Genomic DNA, 16,315 nt, shown 5'->3' on the forward strand with positions numbered 1-16,315 from the left:
ATTAACTACTGAAATAAATGAAGGATATTCGAATACGTTACTTGATTTAATTTCAATTCAAAATGTGTGGTGTAAAGGTGACAACTTTTCAGTGTCGGACGCAAATTAAAATTAAATAATAATCGACAAAAATTATATAATCAAAAATGTTTTATTAAAATACATATAAGTATATCCATAAACTACAATATTGTTTTTGCTATTCTTAAGAAGTATATAAAATAAGAATTAAATCACAGCTTCATTTATGCAACTCTGAGTTCTTGTAATTGAACCACCACCACATTATTTTTCAATATTTGAAGTTATGATATATTTCAATAATCAATTGTTCAAGATAACAACGATATCATTTAGAAACAAACAAATATATGTATTTTTTTTGTAACCCTTCATATTTAATTATTATTAAATACGTGAGGAACCCTAATATGATAAAAATAGTCTTTTTTAAAATATATATGTACATACATATTGTATAAAATTAAATTACCTTGTTCATTGTATAAAAAAATAATATGGCCGGTAATTTTTTTTTGTAAATATAATAAGCCATACAAACTCAGTCAAAACAAAAATATTTTTATTACTATTAACATTTATATAAAATTAAAAATTAAAAGGCACTGTAACAATAGTATTACATTAAGGAAATCACAGTCTTATTTGTCCGGATATTATTTTTTCATATTCTTCAGGGCCGAGACTCATATATCTGTTGTGCTTCGGATCCAAGTAATACAGTTTGTCTCTGACAGTGTTCGGATTATATCCTTCTTTTTGTAAGTCGACTTTTCTCAGTTTGAAAGTAGCTGAAATATAAAATACAAGGCTTTAATAGTTTCCCGACACTGAAATATAGGATAAGCTTATACGAATTTTTAAATTTTATATTATTATGTGTTACAAAACTATGTTTAATTTTTATCCGATTCATTACATATCAATCAAAATCTCCGTCTTACCCGTCATATCCATCGAATGCATAATTCTTATGAAAATGGGTCTGGCATATTTTGGTAGATCTTTTGCAATATCTTTGGCGAGTTTTTCTAAATCCAAAGTTCCATCGGCATCCACGATTCCGCACATTCCCGCTCTACCGTCAGTATTTGGTATCTAACAATCAAGAAAAATAAAATTGTGTTCATTACTGTAGTTTCGATATATGTAAAATAAAATGTAATTTTAATTATCGATCAAAATCTGTGTACCTAATAATTACGAAAAAAAAACCGGTAAAAATATATGTATAAATCCATTAAGTCGTAGTGGCCTGGAGGTTAAAGGTCCGCCTCTCATACGTGAGGGCGCGGGTTCAAAATCTGGCAAGTACCAATGTGATCTCTTCCGAGTCATATGTACTTTCTAAGAGTAGTTAGACACCACTGACGGACGGTGAAGGAAAACATCGTGAGGAAACCTGGTCTTATAATTTCAAATTATAAGATTGAAATCGCCAAACCGTCTTGAGCAAGAGTGGTGATGAATGCTCTAACCTTCTCAATGTGAGAAGAGGCCTTTGCTCAGAAGTGTGCTCCGATAGGCTGATGATGATGATGATATTAATATTGTAAACGGAAGAATTTGGTAGGATGTGTGGATGTATGGTAGTTCAATGCTCTTTCACACAGATATATCCAAACGGAATTTAATAAAACGTTCCGATTATGTGGACATTAAAAAATATATAGATTATAAATTATTCAAAAAGTCCCCGAGGAATACGACATGCAATTTGTATTTAGCTTGAAGCCGCGTGTCACACAACATAGCTGCTACAAATTTCGTTTATGCTGGTTACCATATTTACTTTATTTGATTGTATCTCATTCTAAATCCAATTCCTTTCTCAAAGCGGACGAAGTCGTTAGTACGTAATAGTACATAAAGTCTTTACCTCCACTCCATAAACGACGGCATCCCTTTGATCAGCGACTCTAGAGATGGCGGCCTCCACCTCCGTGGTGCTGACGTTCTCTCCGCGCCACCTGAACGTGTCTCCGGTGCGATCGCGGAAATATAAGTAGCCGAGATCGTCCGCAACGAGGATATCACCTGTTTATAAAAAACATAAAATCAGAAGCTACTTCTAAATATTGTATTATTTTAATTTTGTTTCTGCCATATATTTATTTTCATTTATTTTCATGTACTGTGGTATTATAAGTGAACTGACGTCTCATTACGCCCAATTGTGCTCCTTCCAGTTACAATATTTCAGCTGCAACTTTCGTCATTGCAATCAAAAACTTGTAACTCACCGGATATAAACGCGGAATCGCCATGTGCGAGAACATCTCTGACAATCTTCTTTTCAGAAGCTTCTTTATCAACATATCCAAGGAAAGCACGTGACGGGTTGTTCGGTTTTATTTTGCCAATGAATACACCTGGCTCGTAAGGTTTGGCTGTCTGTTAACGAAATTAATAATTAAAACATATACGGAATAAAAAAAAATAGTCATTAACGAACTCAGTAATAATAAGTTCGTCGTAAATTTTGTACGCGGTAGAAGTTGTAGCGAGATGTAAAATAGCTGAATCTCTCTACAACTTACTAGAAGACTTGGGCCTGTCCTGAACTAACATCAATCTATACTTAGAACGCACTTCAAAGGCAGCCCTTGTAAGTTCTTTTCAAATTTGGTAAGGTAGAGTGAGGAGCTTGGACAGTGGAGGTGAGCGTTTAACGCGCTTTATATAAGAGCCCCTTAAACCTACACCTGGGTCGCAAGTCCCAGGCGCTGTTGAAGCTCCTCTCCCTGTAACGCGATGGACCCGGCCCCCGCACGGTGATACCATGGAATGCTGAGAGGTTTCGTCTCTATTTCTCTAATCACCTGACACAATCCTCGCGAGTCTCTTATCGGTTCCCCTGTGTCTTCATCGACTTTAATAATAGCAATCGGGTACACAGCAGGGATAATACGTGAAATGAACCCAATGGCTCCTGGCTTGCTGTCAATGTTCACTGAAACATAAACGAACTATTAAAATATTGCATACACGTGGAAGCAGACATAATTAAAAACTCACAAAGTTACCGATATTTGCATTTCCTTCTGTGGCGCCGTAAAACTCTGCTACTCTCTTTATACCGAAACGATTAACGAAATCCATCCAAATCTGAAGAAGGGGGGTTTTGTTGAGAAAATTATAAGGTTTTTTAGTACAATCTTTGGTCGTGACGTACTAAATTGTGCTGAATTGAATAAAGTGTCGGAAACAAACCGTAGGCCTCATTCCGTTGCCGTAAACACATCGCACCGTATGCTTCCTGTCGTTTGGTGACGGCGGGGTCGCCAGCACATACCGGCACATCTCACCTATGTAGTGCGCCGCCTAGAAATGAACAGAGAAAAAAAATAATGATATACCTATCATGTGTATTGCTTAACACGCATTATAGAGTAGGACTCGATCCATTTACCAGCCCATCTTTACAATAGAGGAGTCTTAAATAGTGGATTCTCTGATCCGTTATTGATAAACGATTTGAGTTTATAAGATCGTTATTATTAAAATTATAAATAAGGGCACATCCAAAAAAAAAAATATATAAACTCAGACACGGTAGAAGTGATTATATTACTAGTGTTTGCTACAATAAGTAACATTCCGAATTTTGATACAATTGGACCTTCATATATTGAAGACATTCTATTCATAACACATGTGACCCATCTAATCCAATCGAGGCCTTAAACTCTCCGTAATTTGAGTTGAGTGTAGAATTTACAATCAGGATTACCTACAAGCTTTATTTTTACTATGTAACCGTATTGCATGTTCCTCGTAAAGCGGTGTAATATGATGCAATAAAACTTACAGTAGCCTTATATTTAATACAATCAGGGAAATACGCCGAGGCGGAGAACTTCAATTTTAATGCAACTGTACAGCCAAAGATCATCGCCTGACCCATAGTGATAACTCCTCCAGCTGAATGGTACAGCGGCATGGGGCAGTATATAACGTCTTTTCTGTTTAAACCTCCCAAAAAGTGTACTCCCGACGCCATGAACACCATTCTGGAAAAATGTTATTTTTTTTTTGTAGATTATAAATAAGTTGCTAAAAATTTGCTGTTATAGTCCCTTTTTTATCATTATGTCTACGACCGAAAGCAAATCTGCAGCAGAACTGTGTAACAGCTTAAAATAAATACAAAACATGTTTTAGAATACCTGGAAGGTGAAATCACTGCTGCTTTTGGTAATCCAGTTGTACCAGAAGTGTATATATATAGTAACTTTCCGAGGAAGCCCTCGCCTTCGGTAAGTGACCAAGGCGCTGGTGGGGTGGTCTCCAACAGGTGAGTGAAGTCTTCTGGTGATTCCGCAGTCTTCATACCATCACTCGCATTTAATGGCCGACGAGTAAATTTCAATAACTTAATATTATTGGGTATCTCTTTTCTTACATCTTGTATGGCTGGTAAATAATATATTTTTGAAATGAACATAAAATAGTCTTTAAGTTACAAATGATCAATGAATTATAGTAAATCATAAAAATTTACCTGACTCGAACTCGCTTCCGTATATAACGTAATCGCATTTTGCGATATTAATGGAGTGAAGTAGAGTGTTCCCTGTTTGATTTGTGTTGATGAGTGGGGAAACTGCTCCGATGCGTGTAACACCGAGCCAGATAGCGGGCATCTCGGGGTAGTTGCTGGCCATTAGAGCTACCGTGTCTCCCCTACGGACACCTTGCGCTCTTAAAACTGCTGACACCCGAAGACTAAATTCTTCCACCTAGCAAATGAATATAGGTTTAAAATTTTACACATAATTTAGTATATATCTTTGCAAATTTTTATTAAAGAGATATTAGATACTTGTTCAAATTTATAGTAGTACTAAAGGTTGGACTGGTTTTATAACTTTCACCGTGTCGTGAGTCAGATAGATTAAAATTTAACCCAGTAATAACAACGGACGTCGGCATACTTTCACGTTGGCCTAAATCAGGATCAAGATTTAATCTTTACGCGGTTTAATGGTGCTATATAAATTGATTGACTGTTTCCACTCTCGTAAATAGTGAAGTACAAAAAATTTTTTTGACCTAGCAGTATCAGAACACTCAATATAAATGTTCCAACCATGCTGTTCTGCCAAGCATGAAATTATATGAAAACGATGTTTACCGTCATTATACGTAAATGCAGATAATGTTTTCGTTTTGCACAATAACTGTCGTTTTGTCATTTAAGGCTCGTACAAGGTTAAAATAATTTAACAACAGGTTTTGGATATAGGTTGAACCACATTGATTGTAATTTCATCTCAAAAGGAGTAGGTACATACAATACCTGGTCCTAATAAAATGATAACTATTAGGGTTTGAGACTTATAAAACCACCTATCCTTGCCCTTGTGTCATTGTCATAGTAGTATAAAGATAGAATTGAACAATACTTCTCTAGTACCTGTTGGAATGTCCACACTTCATCTTCAAAAAGAAAGCAGGCTTTCTTCGGATGCTTTTTGACTACGTCGTGGAAGATGTCTGGCATAGACCAATTTTTCTTTGTTAAGTTACTTGACAGTCTTAAAATCTTTATGTAGCAGTACAGTGCCCTGAAAGTATAATCTTTGTATGAACTAAAAATGCTTACAACCGATAATATGTCATAATGATTGATCACAAATATATTTTCAAATTAACAAAATATTTTTTGTATATATTTTAATATGAAATAAGATATAAGTATTAAAAACTTTAAGTCATTGTTACAAACAGCCACCAACAATGCAAGATACGAGAACCACTCTGCCCAAACATTAAGAAAACAAAATGGTTTTCACATTGATAAAACTTACATTTTTATTAATATTTTCTAATAACCATTAATTTTTAGAAGATAAACTTACTTGAAATCTCTCGGTGCAGTTCTGACAGCAACCCAGATCCATTTATAGAAGTAGACTATTATGTATACAATAAATATTCCAGCACAAACCCCCACAGCTACCTGCCAGCTCACTAGTAACCAAATGACAGCGGTCGCCGCACCCCACACGGCCAGGGCAAATATCATTATTAAGATCCTTAACCAGGTTGCAGTTGATTTATTTTCTTTATTTTTACCCTTTTCTACGTCTTGTATCTTCTCCTAGAACACCACACAAACATTCTATGACAATATCAATGTAACTAGAGGCATTTATCGCACGCCGGTATGATAAGATAACGCCCTGAGAGTCTAAATGTACAATGCTGTAAATAGTTCACTATTAGTTCTAACTCGGTGCGTAACATTTTACGAACAACTCTACAAAATATGTAAAATAAAATTATCATATATATTTATGCTGTTCATACGAGGATTGTATGTATTTGGAAGATTCAAAACCTGTGGTAAGCATAATATTCATTTTATATTTTTTCCTATACACATTACATACAGATGTTCACATTAATTCAATCCTCGCAAACAGTATTAAGATTATTGAATGTGAAACGGCCGACGCTTCGTATGAAGCGTAACGATGCAAAACTTAGACAAGCAAAGTGAGCTTTTATTTAAGGTTTAACTTCAATACATAGGTATTTGCGAAGTCCGATTTATATTAAAGGAATAGTTAGTTATATTGATGTTTGTTCAATTTATTTTTTATTAGAATTTCTTACAGAACAAAGCGGATCTGATATACCAATCATGTTTTTTTATTATTGACAACACAATTAATCATATAGATAGGTACATATACAATCATATATATGTATTGTTTTGTTTTATTGACGTGTTACCTCAGTTACTTTACATTTTTTATAATTACCTGTCGTCGTCATATTGTACAAAGGAAAATAATTTTGACAATAATAAACTCATATTCAGATCTTAATAATAATGAACAGAAACCAACGCTTGTTTTTTTTTTTTTTGTTACATTAACATAAGTAATTGTATAAATAACTTTTATATATTTCTGAATAAAAAACCAAGTATCGTAATACGTTTCGTCATTTATTTTACATAAAATAGCATAGTCATATAATTTTACTAATACATCATATACATAAAATTACTTTAAACATACCTGTTTCATATTGTTATTAGTCTCGACATTTGACATCTTGTTATGACTTCTTATTCTTCAGTAACAATGGCTGGCAACTAACTTGATCTTTTGTTTTTGCACTAACTCATTTTGTTTTAAGATGACCTGAAAACAACCGCACTAGTGTTTAGAGTGATGTTAATAATAAATATATCTATGATAATATCTAAGAACATCCCGTCGTCGCTCTTCGTCTTCGGATTTTTAAATTTCTATTAATTTTAAAAATAACAATGTTAGTTTGCGTTTCTGCCTATTATTATATAACGTAGTGACTAGAGAAGGAGTTGGAAAAACAACGAAGTTTCTTCTCAGGGACCTTAAAAATAAATGACCTCTATAGGCTATAGCAAACTTCAAACATACCTAGAAGACTTGCACAAAAGATTTACGTCACGATTCACCACTACCGCAAAAAAGTATATGTATAAAAATTGTTGGGTTTCGGCTAATCGTCAACCGTCAATCACAAAAAAATACAGTTGTGGTTGAACATGATTATTCTTTAATTTGTCCATATTTCATATTGTGTAATTTTATTATATAGATAGTTGTGTTTTTAGAAATATAACATTAATACATCGGATGTTTACTTTCATCTCCTAAGACGTAACTCTTATATTTTGAATATCTATATTTCTGTCCGAAATTATAAATCAATACACAAAACTAAATTATAAAGAATATAAAAAAATATAAACAAATAAATAAATGAGAAATATTGAAAATAGAATAAAGTATGCAACATCCTGTCCTTGACGTCTATCTTTGTATACAGAAATAACTTAGTAATTTTCTATTACATAAACGACTTCTTTCAAAACTGTCGGAATTTCACTAAAACAAACTAATATAAGGAATGGGACACAATGTTATGTTGTTTATGGGTTTTTTATTAATTTCATCATCCTTGTCTCGGCGACGTTGGCTACAAGTTACAACTTATTCTAAGTCACGAGATATGTTTTTGCTGCTTGGAAAGTGAAAGTACAATATTAGTAAAAGTATTTCAAATCGATAGTGAAACCAAAGCTTTCCGGTTCTTACGTACTAAAAAAATATTATGGTTTTATTTCAAACTAAATAACTTTTTTAACACATTAACAAAATTTTGGAATACGCAAGAGAACACATATTATTTAAGACGTAATACTTATCTTTGCCTTTTATAATTTTAATAACTTTATGTTAAATGCAATTAGCCTTAGTTAGTTTCGCCCTTATTTCTTAGCATAATTTAAATTAAAATGTATGCTGTAGTTTTATTTTGATGTTCCCAACACTTTAAGCCACTGTTGTTTTATAAATGTAGAGAGTTACAAGTTAATGTTTTCCAAACATTATATTAATATACATTAAATAAGTTTTTAAAACAGTTTTATTATATACATATATACAGTTACTATTTTATATTTGCATTATAAAATTCATAATTCTAAAGCTAGTTGAAAAAAATTGCTTTACATGCAACAATCGTTGTATCTTATATATAAAAATTTATAGTTAATAATTGCATTTTAATTATTTTATAAGACATAAATAGTATTTAAGTTTAATTATCTTTGAAATTAATGTTCTTTTTTTATGTATGTTTTCCAAAATATTTGTAACTTAAACGTCACTCGTGATTTGGATGGAAATATATAATCTATATTACGTTATAATCTTATGAAATTGTGAGGTCAATGTCTTTACCTACATACGATTTTTTTTTATATGCATATATAAATTATAAGAAGTTACAATCATAAGAAAGAATAAATCTGGACATATTAATATAAAAAGATTCTTTTTTTAAATTTTTCTGGTGAGAACTAGATTTACACTTATCCCATATTTATATGTATACCTATATCCATGTTAATAATTTCGTCAAGTGGTAGACTCGATTGAAATCTTATCTGAACAATAAAAAAATAAGGTTGAAAGTCAACAATTTAACCCTTGATTTCGAATTTTTGAATATTTCGCTCGATTCTATATGTGGTGACAGTATTGGAAACTCTACCGAAATGTCACTTGTGTTCATTTTAAAAACAGCGTTCATAACAATGAACCATGGGTCAATATGCTGAAAAAATCAAGCGAAAAATTTCATTTAGTCTGGTATATTCTAAAAAAAATATATTATAATTAGCCATAAGTGAATCTGAACTTTGAACAAAGTGGATACTTATTTGTTTTTCTTTTTTGTTCCTCAATTGTTTCTAATATACGAACTTAAATAATTTTATGTTAAAATTTGATAAATGACGTAGTTGTAACGAATACTGACAAAACAGGAAAAGATTAATTAAAACCCTAATTTCTTCAGTTGACCTTCAATTACTTGTATAGTTGTATCCTATCAAGGTATTTAAGTGATAAGAGATATATATATTAATGTTTAATAACATTACTTAATACATCAGTTTATGTGTAACAATAATAATTCTATTACCTAATGCTAAAGTAGGTAACTTACGAAAAGACTGAATCTTGATTCTGAGAATATTTGTGATATACGAGGAAATATCAACAATCTTCATAAACAAGACGCTATGTCCAAATTTAAATTCATTGTGGGAAAACTAAATATTAGCGTACCTATATAAACCATTCCAACCAAGTATGGCGGCGTCTTATTTAGTTTTTTAAACATTTATTTAAACACCGATGATTTATCTTTTTCTGACGTGTTTTTTAAAGAAAATGTTTATTGCTTCAATTAACACCAACATGCGCATATATTTATTGCGACTTAATTGAATTCTACATCATTTCGATTCTGCAGCCATATTGGCGGTAAATTGTATCTGTCAACTCTAGTGTGATACTCTAACTGATGGATTAACAGAACTCTTTAATTCAACCTCATTTTACTCTATATTACCAAATATTCTTGTGATGACGATAAGTCAACGTTATAAGTAAGGTTTCATCACTCTATCGGTGTGATATATAGTTAATATTTTATAACAAATTTGCAATAAACTGTCATTTGCAATTATGAAATATGACCTTGAAGTAACTAGTTCTATTGTGGTTTTTAATACCTAATTATAATTTATCACTTAAATTTTGATATATGGGTATGTTCATACAAATATGTTTATAGGTTTTTGTTACTGTACTGGGAAATATAAAGAAGGAATACATTAATTACCCCCAATAAATATTTTAACCGTAAAATGGAGAGTATAGAATTTGTCTACTTAGCAACAATCATTACATAATTTAATAGCAACTTAATTAAGATTCTGTGAGAGCTTTCGTAACTTTGTAGGCAATACGATATTAAGTTTGTGACGTAAATTGTCTTCCTTGAATTAGCATAAGATGTCAAAGAGCCCAGTGCGTGCAGATATCTTTGTATACATAAGAATAAATTACATCAAATATCTCACTGAACAAACTGCAAAGATAAACATAATCATCAATTTGATTTAGCAGTTGTCTGACTAAACTCTAAAGGCTACGATTCTTGCATTGTGTTAAAAAGTAATAGTTATATTTACTATTTAAAAAACATATCAATCTTAATGGAAAACTGTGCTGTAAGGAGTTTTTGTTGTTACACATGATTGACTTGCGTGATGGTACAATCATTACTACGAGCATTAGCAAAGCAAACAGTCACCTTGGACGACGTAACGGTGGAGTCGCTCAGGTCAATTCACAAGTCGTTGAAACCAAATTAGGAACGCGAACTAACATACAAAATCTATGTTAATGTTTATTAGAGGCTTTTTATTATTAAATTTAATGAAATCAATCCGTGATTATGTTATAATCCGACTACTAGAGAGTAATATAATTTATGAATAAGCATAAGAACCAAAGTTATGTGTTAATGTTTTATTAATAATAAAAAATAATTATGATTGGAAAAATCCACAGTACCTAAATGTTTAGGAAAATTAAAAACGACAATTATATTTTAATTTACATAAATTATTTTATTAAAAAACCATCAACAGTAAATACTGTCGGATTATGATTTATTGACGCGACGAGTATGAGTTACAAAGGTTACTTAATTAAGAATGGATGAAAATGGATGGAAAATCCAATGCAATATGTATTCTAATAGAAAACCTATCATTATAAGATGCGGCTTGGCAATATGATGGATTATACACATCCAGCTATTGGTATGCATGACAAGTATCTTTCTCTTCAGCTCTTTGTCAAGTACAGATTGTAATTTATGTGTCATGGACGGCCTTAGGTTTTTGAACTTACAATCATGTTACAACAAAGAAAATATTTGATGTGTTAACTCTCAGATGTAAAATTTATTACAGGCCTGGGAAGATGGTTACATTTAGCTCCTTATCAAGGATGCGTTTGATGAATAATTACGTCGAATAAAATGACTCGGACAGTAATATAAAGTAATATAAAAGATTTAAAAAAAATAAATAAATAGACGATTGTTTTAACATTCCTATAAGTGTACAAAAATATTAATAAAATAATTTTTCATATTTCTTTATTAAAAATACTTTGTTGAAAAATATATTTATTTTATAAATATAACGTGTCTAAAATTATAAATGCACATGACACTTTCTATTACGACTTTTTTTTTATGCGAGCTATATGCAGTTAATCTCAGTTAATAATTAATCGTTTTAATATCATTAAGTTATTTAGTTTTAACCTTTACCAAATTTTTATTTTTGCTCTAGATACGGTTTTAAACAGCTTCTGACTATGTAAATACGAAAAAAATGTAATCCAAGAGCTGTTAGTAAATACAAATTAACAATTTTTCCATAGCCGCATAATTAGATATACAAAATACGTAAATCAAACATGAAATTCTTCTGTCTTTTTCTTCCAGATAATCTATTGAATAATTGAACCGATTTTGACGGAACTTTTACTCGAAGGAAGGTCTTGTCAGAAGAAGAAGCTTAGGCTTCTTTTTAACTAAACGATTTTATAACATCATGATGAACATATCGAAGGAGGTTTATTGTTTGGGCAAAACTGCAGGCTGCGATTAGTTACATATAGTGTCAATAGCCAATACACAATCTATCATTAATATATTGCACAACACCAACGTGAAACTCCTCAGTTTCGCATCCAGCTTTCACCAACATTTTCTTATGCGAGAAATCATAGCTATCGAGATTTGTACAAAAAGTTTATCGATAATAAAATATACAGGTACAGTGGTTAGTAGCAATTACCTTTCACTTAAACAATTCATATAAAAGTCACGAACAGAAATGACGCTGATTGAATATCAATAAAGAAGTGTTAAGCTTTGTTAAAACTTTTTAGGAAATTTATTGCTGACTAGTTTTTTAACTCCTGTTTATTTAAAATGTAAATAATACAAACGTCATTCATATACTGATTTCTTACCTCTAAAGGTACTTTGATAACTGAGAACAAAGAAAAATAAAAAAGGTTCACTTGTATAGGATATTCTTATAATACAATTGAATAAAAACAACAACATTTTTTTATCGAACTTTAATAAGTTCAATAACGTTAGAAATACAATGTGCAGGTTTGTTATATTTATAGTATATACGGGTCTTATAGAATTATGATATTATGTGAAAAAGTTCAACAAGGAAAAGAAACGTTATTTCTTTCTCTAATCATTTAATTTAATTATCCGATTTAGTATGCGATCAAAATAAAAATACAGAACGTCTTGCAAATTCATTATTATATTACCCCGGAATAATTTTAAGGTTTTAACATTTTCTTTTGTAAACCCCAACGATAACAGATGAAAATATAACATTCAGGGACTGGAATTACCGCTTAGTAGGTTTTTTTTTTCAACTCTGTAAACCACTAGTAACAGGGGTTTATAATTTTACTCAAATTATAATATAATGTCAAGTGCATCATTGACTTTTATTTTTATCGATTAAAAATCGCTTATTCCTTTCCCCGTCTTAAGATAGCTTCTAGCCCTGAATTTCTGCGATATTCTTTTATAAAAATCACAACTCAAATATTCAATGTCAGAATAGTGAGTATAAAAAAGGCTGTTAAGAAACCTCAAAGAAATCAGAAACCTCAAAGAAACCATAAAGACGTTCAGAGAAAATAAAAATTATTTATCAAATCAAAAACATCATTACCAGTACAATTTTATCGCTGACTATTTTAGAATGAAAAACCTTGGAATTGACAGTAAACAAAGCAAACTCATAAAAGATGATGTCCCTGTTTAATGCATTCCGACGCTAATGAAGCATTTTTTTTATATTCTTGCCAAATAAGAATCCAAAACAGTGTAAAGGGATGAGTGCTCATTTTTCAAGGCAACACGAGCAAACGTATATATGTCGTTCTTGTATTCGTTAATTAATGAGAATTTTTTATAATTCACATATTTTTCATAACATCTACTGGTGAAGCAATCTGTCTGTGTACTTATATTACAGGTTGGTAGGTACAAATTGCAACAGAGAATTGCTCACGTAGCAAGATCTTGCTTCATATGAAATTAAAATTAGCTTCACATTATTATTTTTAATTACATTAAAGTGTATCGTAATTTATAGGATAGGGGAATTATTCTCAAAATTTTCTAAATCTATGTTGAAATGATTATATGTAAACATGTATGACTGAAAAATATACAAGCGGCTTTGTTCTATTTTTATAATTGTTATCTAAAATCTCGTATTTAAGTGTAATAATGTTACTTGTGCTTAAAATAAAGTTTAATATATACTGTATAAAATATGAGAATTATGTACAAAGATAAATATGTAGTTATATAAATGGATATTCGCGAAAGTCTTCGATCTCAATATATAAATATTATTTAGTTAAACGTTTCTTGTTCATGAGGCTCTGAGGAAGTTGTCGCAACGTAAGGTCAGTGACCCTGATGAGTATGTGATGATTATACCAAAAGCCATTAAAATTTTATACTTCTGAACTATTATTAACATATGTACATTATTAGCAGTACTATGTTAGTAACGAAAAAAAGTTTTATTTAAATTTTATTAATAAAAATATAACTATTGAGTAAAACAAAAAAAATCATTAGAGTTCATGTGATACTTATTTTAATATTTTTGTATAAATTCACATCAAGGTCAGGCCATTATCTTCAGGAGTTAAAAATATTATTGTGCGTGCATAATAAGATTAGAATTAATTATTTGAACTAGCAGCAGAACCTATCAATCGCCGACATTGCGTATAGTGTATACTGTGGTATACATGACATAAAGTGAAGGAAGTAGCTCACGTCCACACAATTAAGACTAAGCTGGTGCTTTGAAATCAATTATCGTAATCAATGGCATTGCTCTCCTCTTATGGGACAGCTAATGTGTGTCATTACTACGTTACTCTTGATGCCAACATACCCGCCATTGAAACTACGACCTTGCAGTATCAGTATCTTAAAAAGTAGTATATTTTCAGGTTCTTACATTAATACTTGTGAAACAGGTTTTTTCGTGTAAAACACAGTTTTGTTTCCTTAACATTATTCCTTGGCCTCGACAATTGTTTTATTACAATTGATTTTCTATACAAATCGTTAATGTTAATTGACGTTAAGATATGCTGCATATATTTAATTAAGGTTTCGGGTGACATCAGAATTTACTTGAAAACACATCAACAAAGGACTAAGATATAGTATTTCATAGTCGCATATCCATATACGTACATTTTATTAATGAATTCAGTACGAATTTAAAATTTAATACAAATCGTGCTTATTTAGTTTATTGACTTATGTAATATTGTATTTACCTTAATATTTAGTTTGATATAGGACTTGTGTAGATTTTCTTATAGCCTTTTTGTCACATAAAAATATTAGAGAAAGTTTAAGTACATTGAGAGTAAATTAGAATGGCAGAAAAGACAAGTAACGTAATGCGACGCTTGTGAAACACCTTCCATCACAAAATCATTCACCTCCTAGGCTCTTACTTATTATTTTCTGATTTATTCCTTATGTAATATAAAAGCTATTATCACTATAAATTATATCAAATATGATGAACCAGCTTTAAATAAATGATTGTGTAATCGAAGCTATTAATCAAATTTTAAACATAAATGTCTCAAAAGAGATAAAACTCGAACACAAAAATAAGATAATGTTACGATTTCTTTTTTATCATCATTTTATAATTAATCGTAATTATAAAAGCTAACAATCATTTCATATATCAGGAAATAATTTGTTTAAGATATGAATCTTTTGAATTTTTTTGTTTGCTTAACTTTTTATCACTGGTTACGTGTTTTTACCTATTGACGTACATACATAAGTTTTGGAGACTTATGTTTTAAGTTGTTCGCACGTTTACCGCTAAAATATTTTTAAAGAGAAAGTGATGTGATGAACGATTGTATTCACTATGTATGTATTGAAAATCTATTGTTTAGCTTGGTTGTTTCTATTGAGGTCATACGTAATTCCTTTCCATTCGAAAAATTATTCAGAAAATTTGCGGAAGTTTCAAAGAAAAATTATACCCCCTTATATTTGATCACCTCGAATAAGACAATAAAGTTGTTATAAATACTCAATTATACCGTATAGAGGACCCTGTCATTATCTAACTGTAAACTTATTAATCGTTGATTATTTGATTCCCAAAAATAGTAAGCACCTTAATTAGTGACGTGAATTCTTTTACAGATATGCCGGTTTACTATTTTTTTAATAACCTTTTTAAATTAATTAGATAATACGACATATATCAGATTAAGACACGGACTGATCAATATAAATATGTATATTTCCTTCATAATTATAACAGGGTACTTTAAAACACATAAAAATATTTTAACTTTTTTTAAAAAACTTGTAAATGTAGCATTATTATATTGTGTTCATATTTTAAAAATATTAAAAACTCACCACAGAAAAATCTTCTTATAGATTCTGTGTAATCCAATTCCCTTTAAATTATAATAATTATATTTTCAGTAAATATATATTTTATTATGAATTTCCGAACACAACGTTTTTTTATGTTGTCGGATAGGCGCAATCTTTAAGGACGCGTGTCGACGACTGCGAGCGCTAGCGCCGAGCTCCAAGCCGAAGACCGGTGGGGTCTTTGGCGATAGCGTACAACACTACCACAGCGAGGTAAAGAATTTGTAGCAATATTATTATTATGATTTAGATATAAGATAAACTTTATTTATACCTTTGATGAAACTCAAAATGAATTTAAATAAAATAAATATTTTTAATTTCTTTTTTAATTTTAGTTACTACGAAATTGTTA

General features: G+C 30.7%; 1 protein-coding gene across 1 annotated transcript; it reads right to left on the reverse strand.

Moving 5' to 3' along the window:
- Window positions 1-132: 132 nt before the first annotated feature.
- LOC116765260 (long-chain fatty acid transport protein 4-like) lies at window positions 133-16,077 on the reverse strand. The gene is made up of 14 exons (XM_032654685.2): window positions 15,940-16,077; window positions 7,056-7,181; window positions 5,886-6,127; window positions 5,441-5,591; window positions 4,526-4,763; window positions 4,191-4,437; window positions 3,833-4,034; window positions 3,235-3,345; window positions 3,048-3,129; window positions 2,844-2,974; window positions 2,265-2,415; window positions 1,901-2,058; window positions 966-1,119; window positions 133-812 (listed from the first exon to the last, which is right to left on the reverse strand). The coding sequence occupies exons 2-14, from the start codon at window positions 7,089-7,091 to the stop codon at window positions 655-657; spliced, it is 2,061 nt and encodes a 686-aa protein (XP_032510576.2). The 5' UTR covers window positions 7,092-7,181; window positions 15,940-16,077; the 3' UTR covers window positions 133-654.
- Between the last annotated feature and the right edge of the window lie 238 nt (window positions 16,078-16,315).

This window comes from Danaus plexippus, chromosome 2 (genome assembly GCF_018135715.1).
Source record: "Danaus plexippus chromosome 2, MEX_DaPlex, whole genome shotgun sequence".
In the NCBI taxonomy this organism is placed as follows: Eukaryota; Metazoa; Arthropoda; class Insecta; order Lepidoptera; family Nymphalidae; genus Danaus; species Danaus plexippus.

What these genes read in the sequence shown, in the direction of transcription:
- LOC116765260 (XM_032654685.2), bottom strand. Translation starts at nt 7,091, where the DNA reads ATGTCAAATGTCGAGACTAATAACAATATGAAACAG. An exon ending in GCAACGGAATGAGGCCTACG is followed by an intron (nt 3,130 to 3,234) that starts GTTTGTTTCCGA and finishes CCCCTTCTTCAG; the next exon opens with ATTTGGATGGATTTCGTTAA. An exon ending in CCGTCGTTTATGGAGTGGAG is followed by an intron (nt 1,120 to 1,900) that starts GTAAAGACTTTA and finishes CTTGATTGTTAG; the next exon opens with ATACCAAATACTGACGGTAG.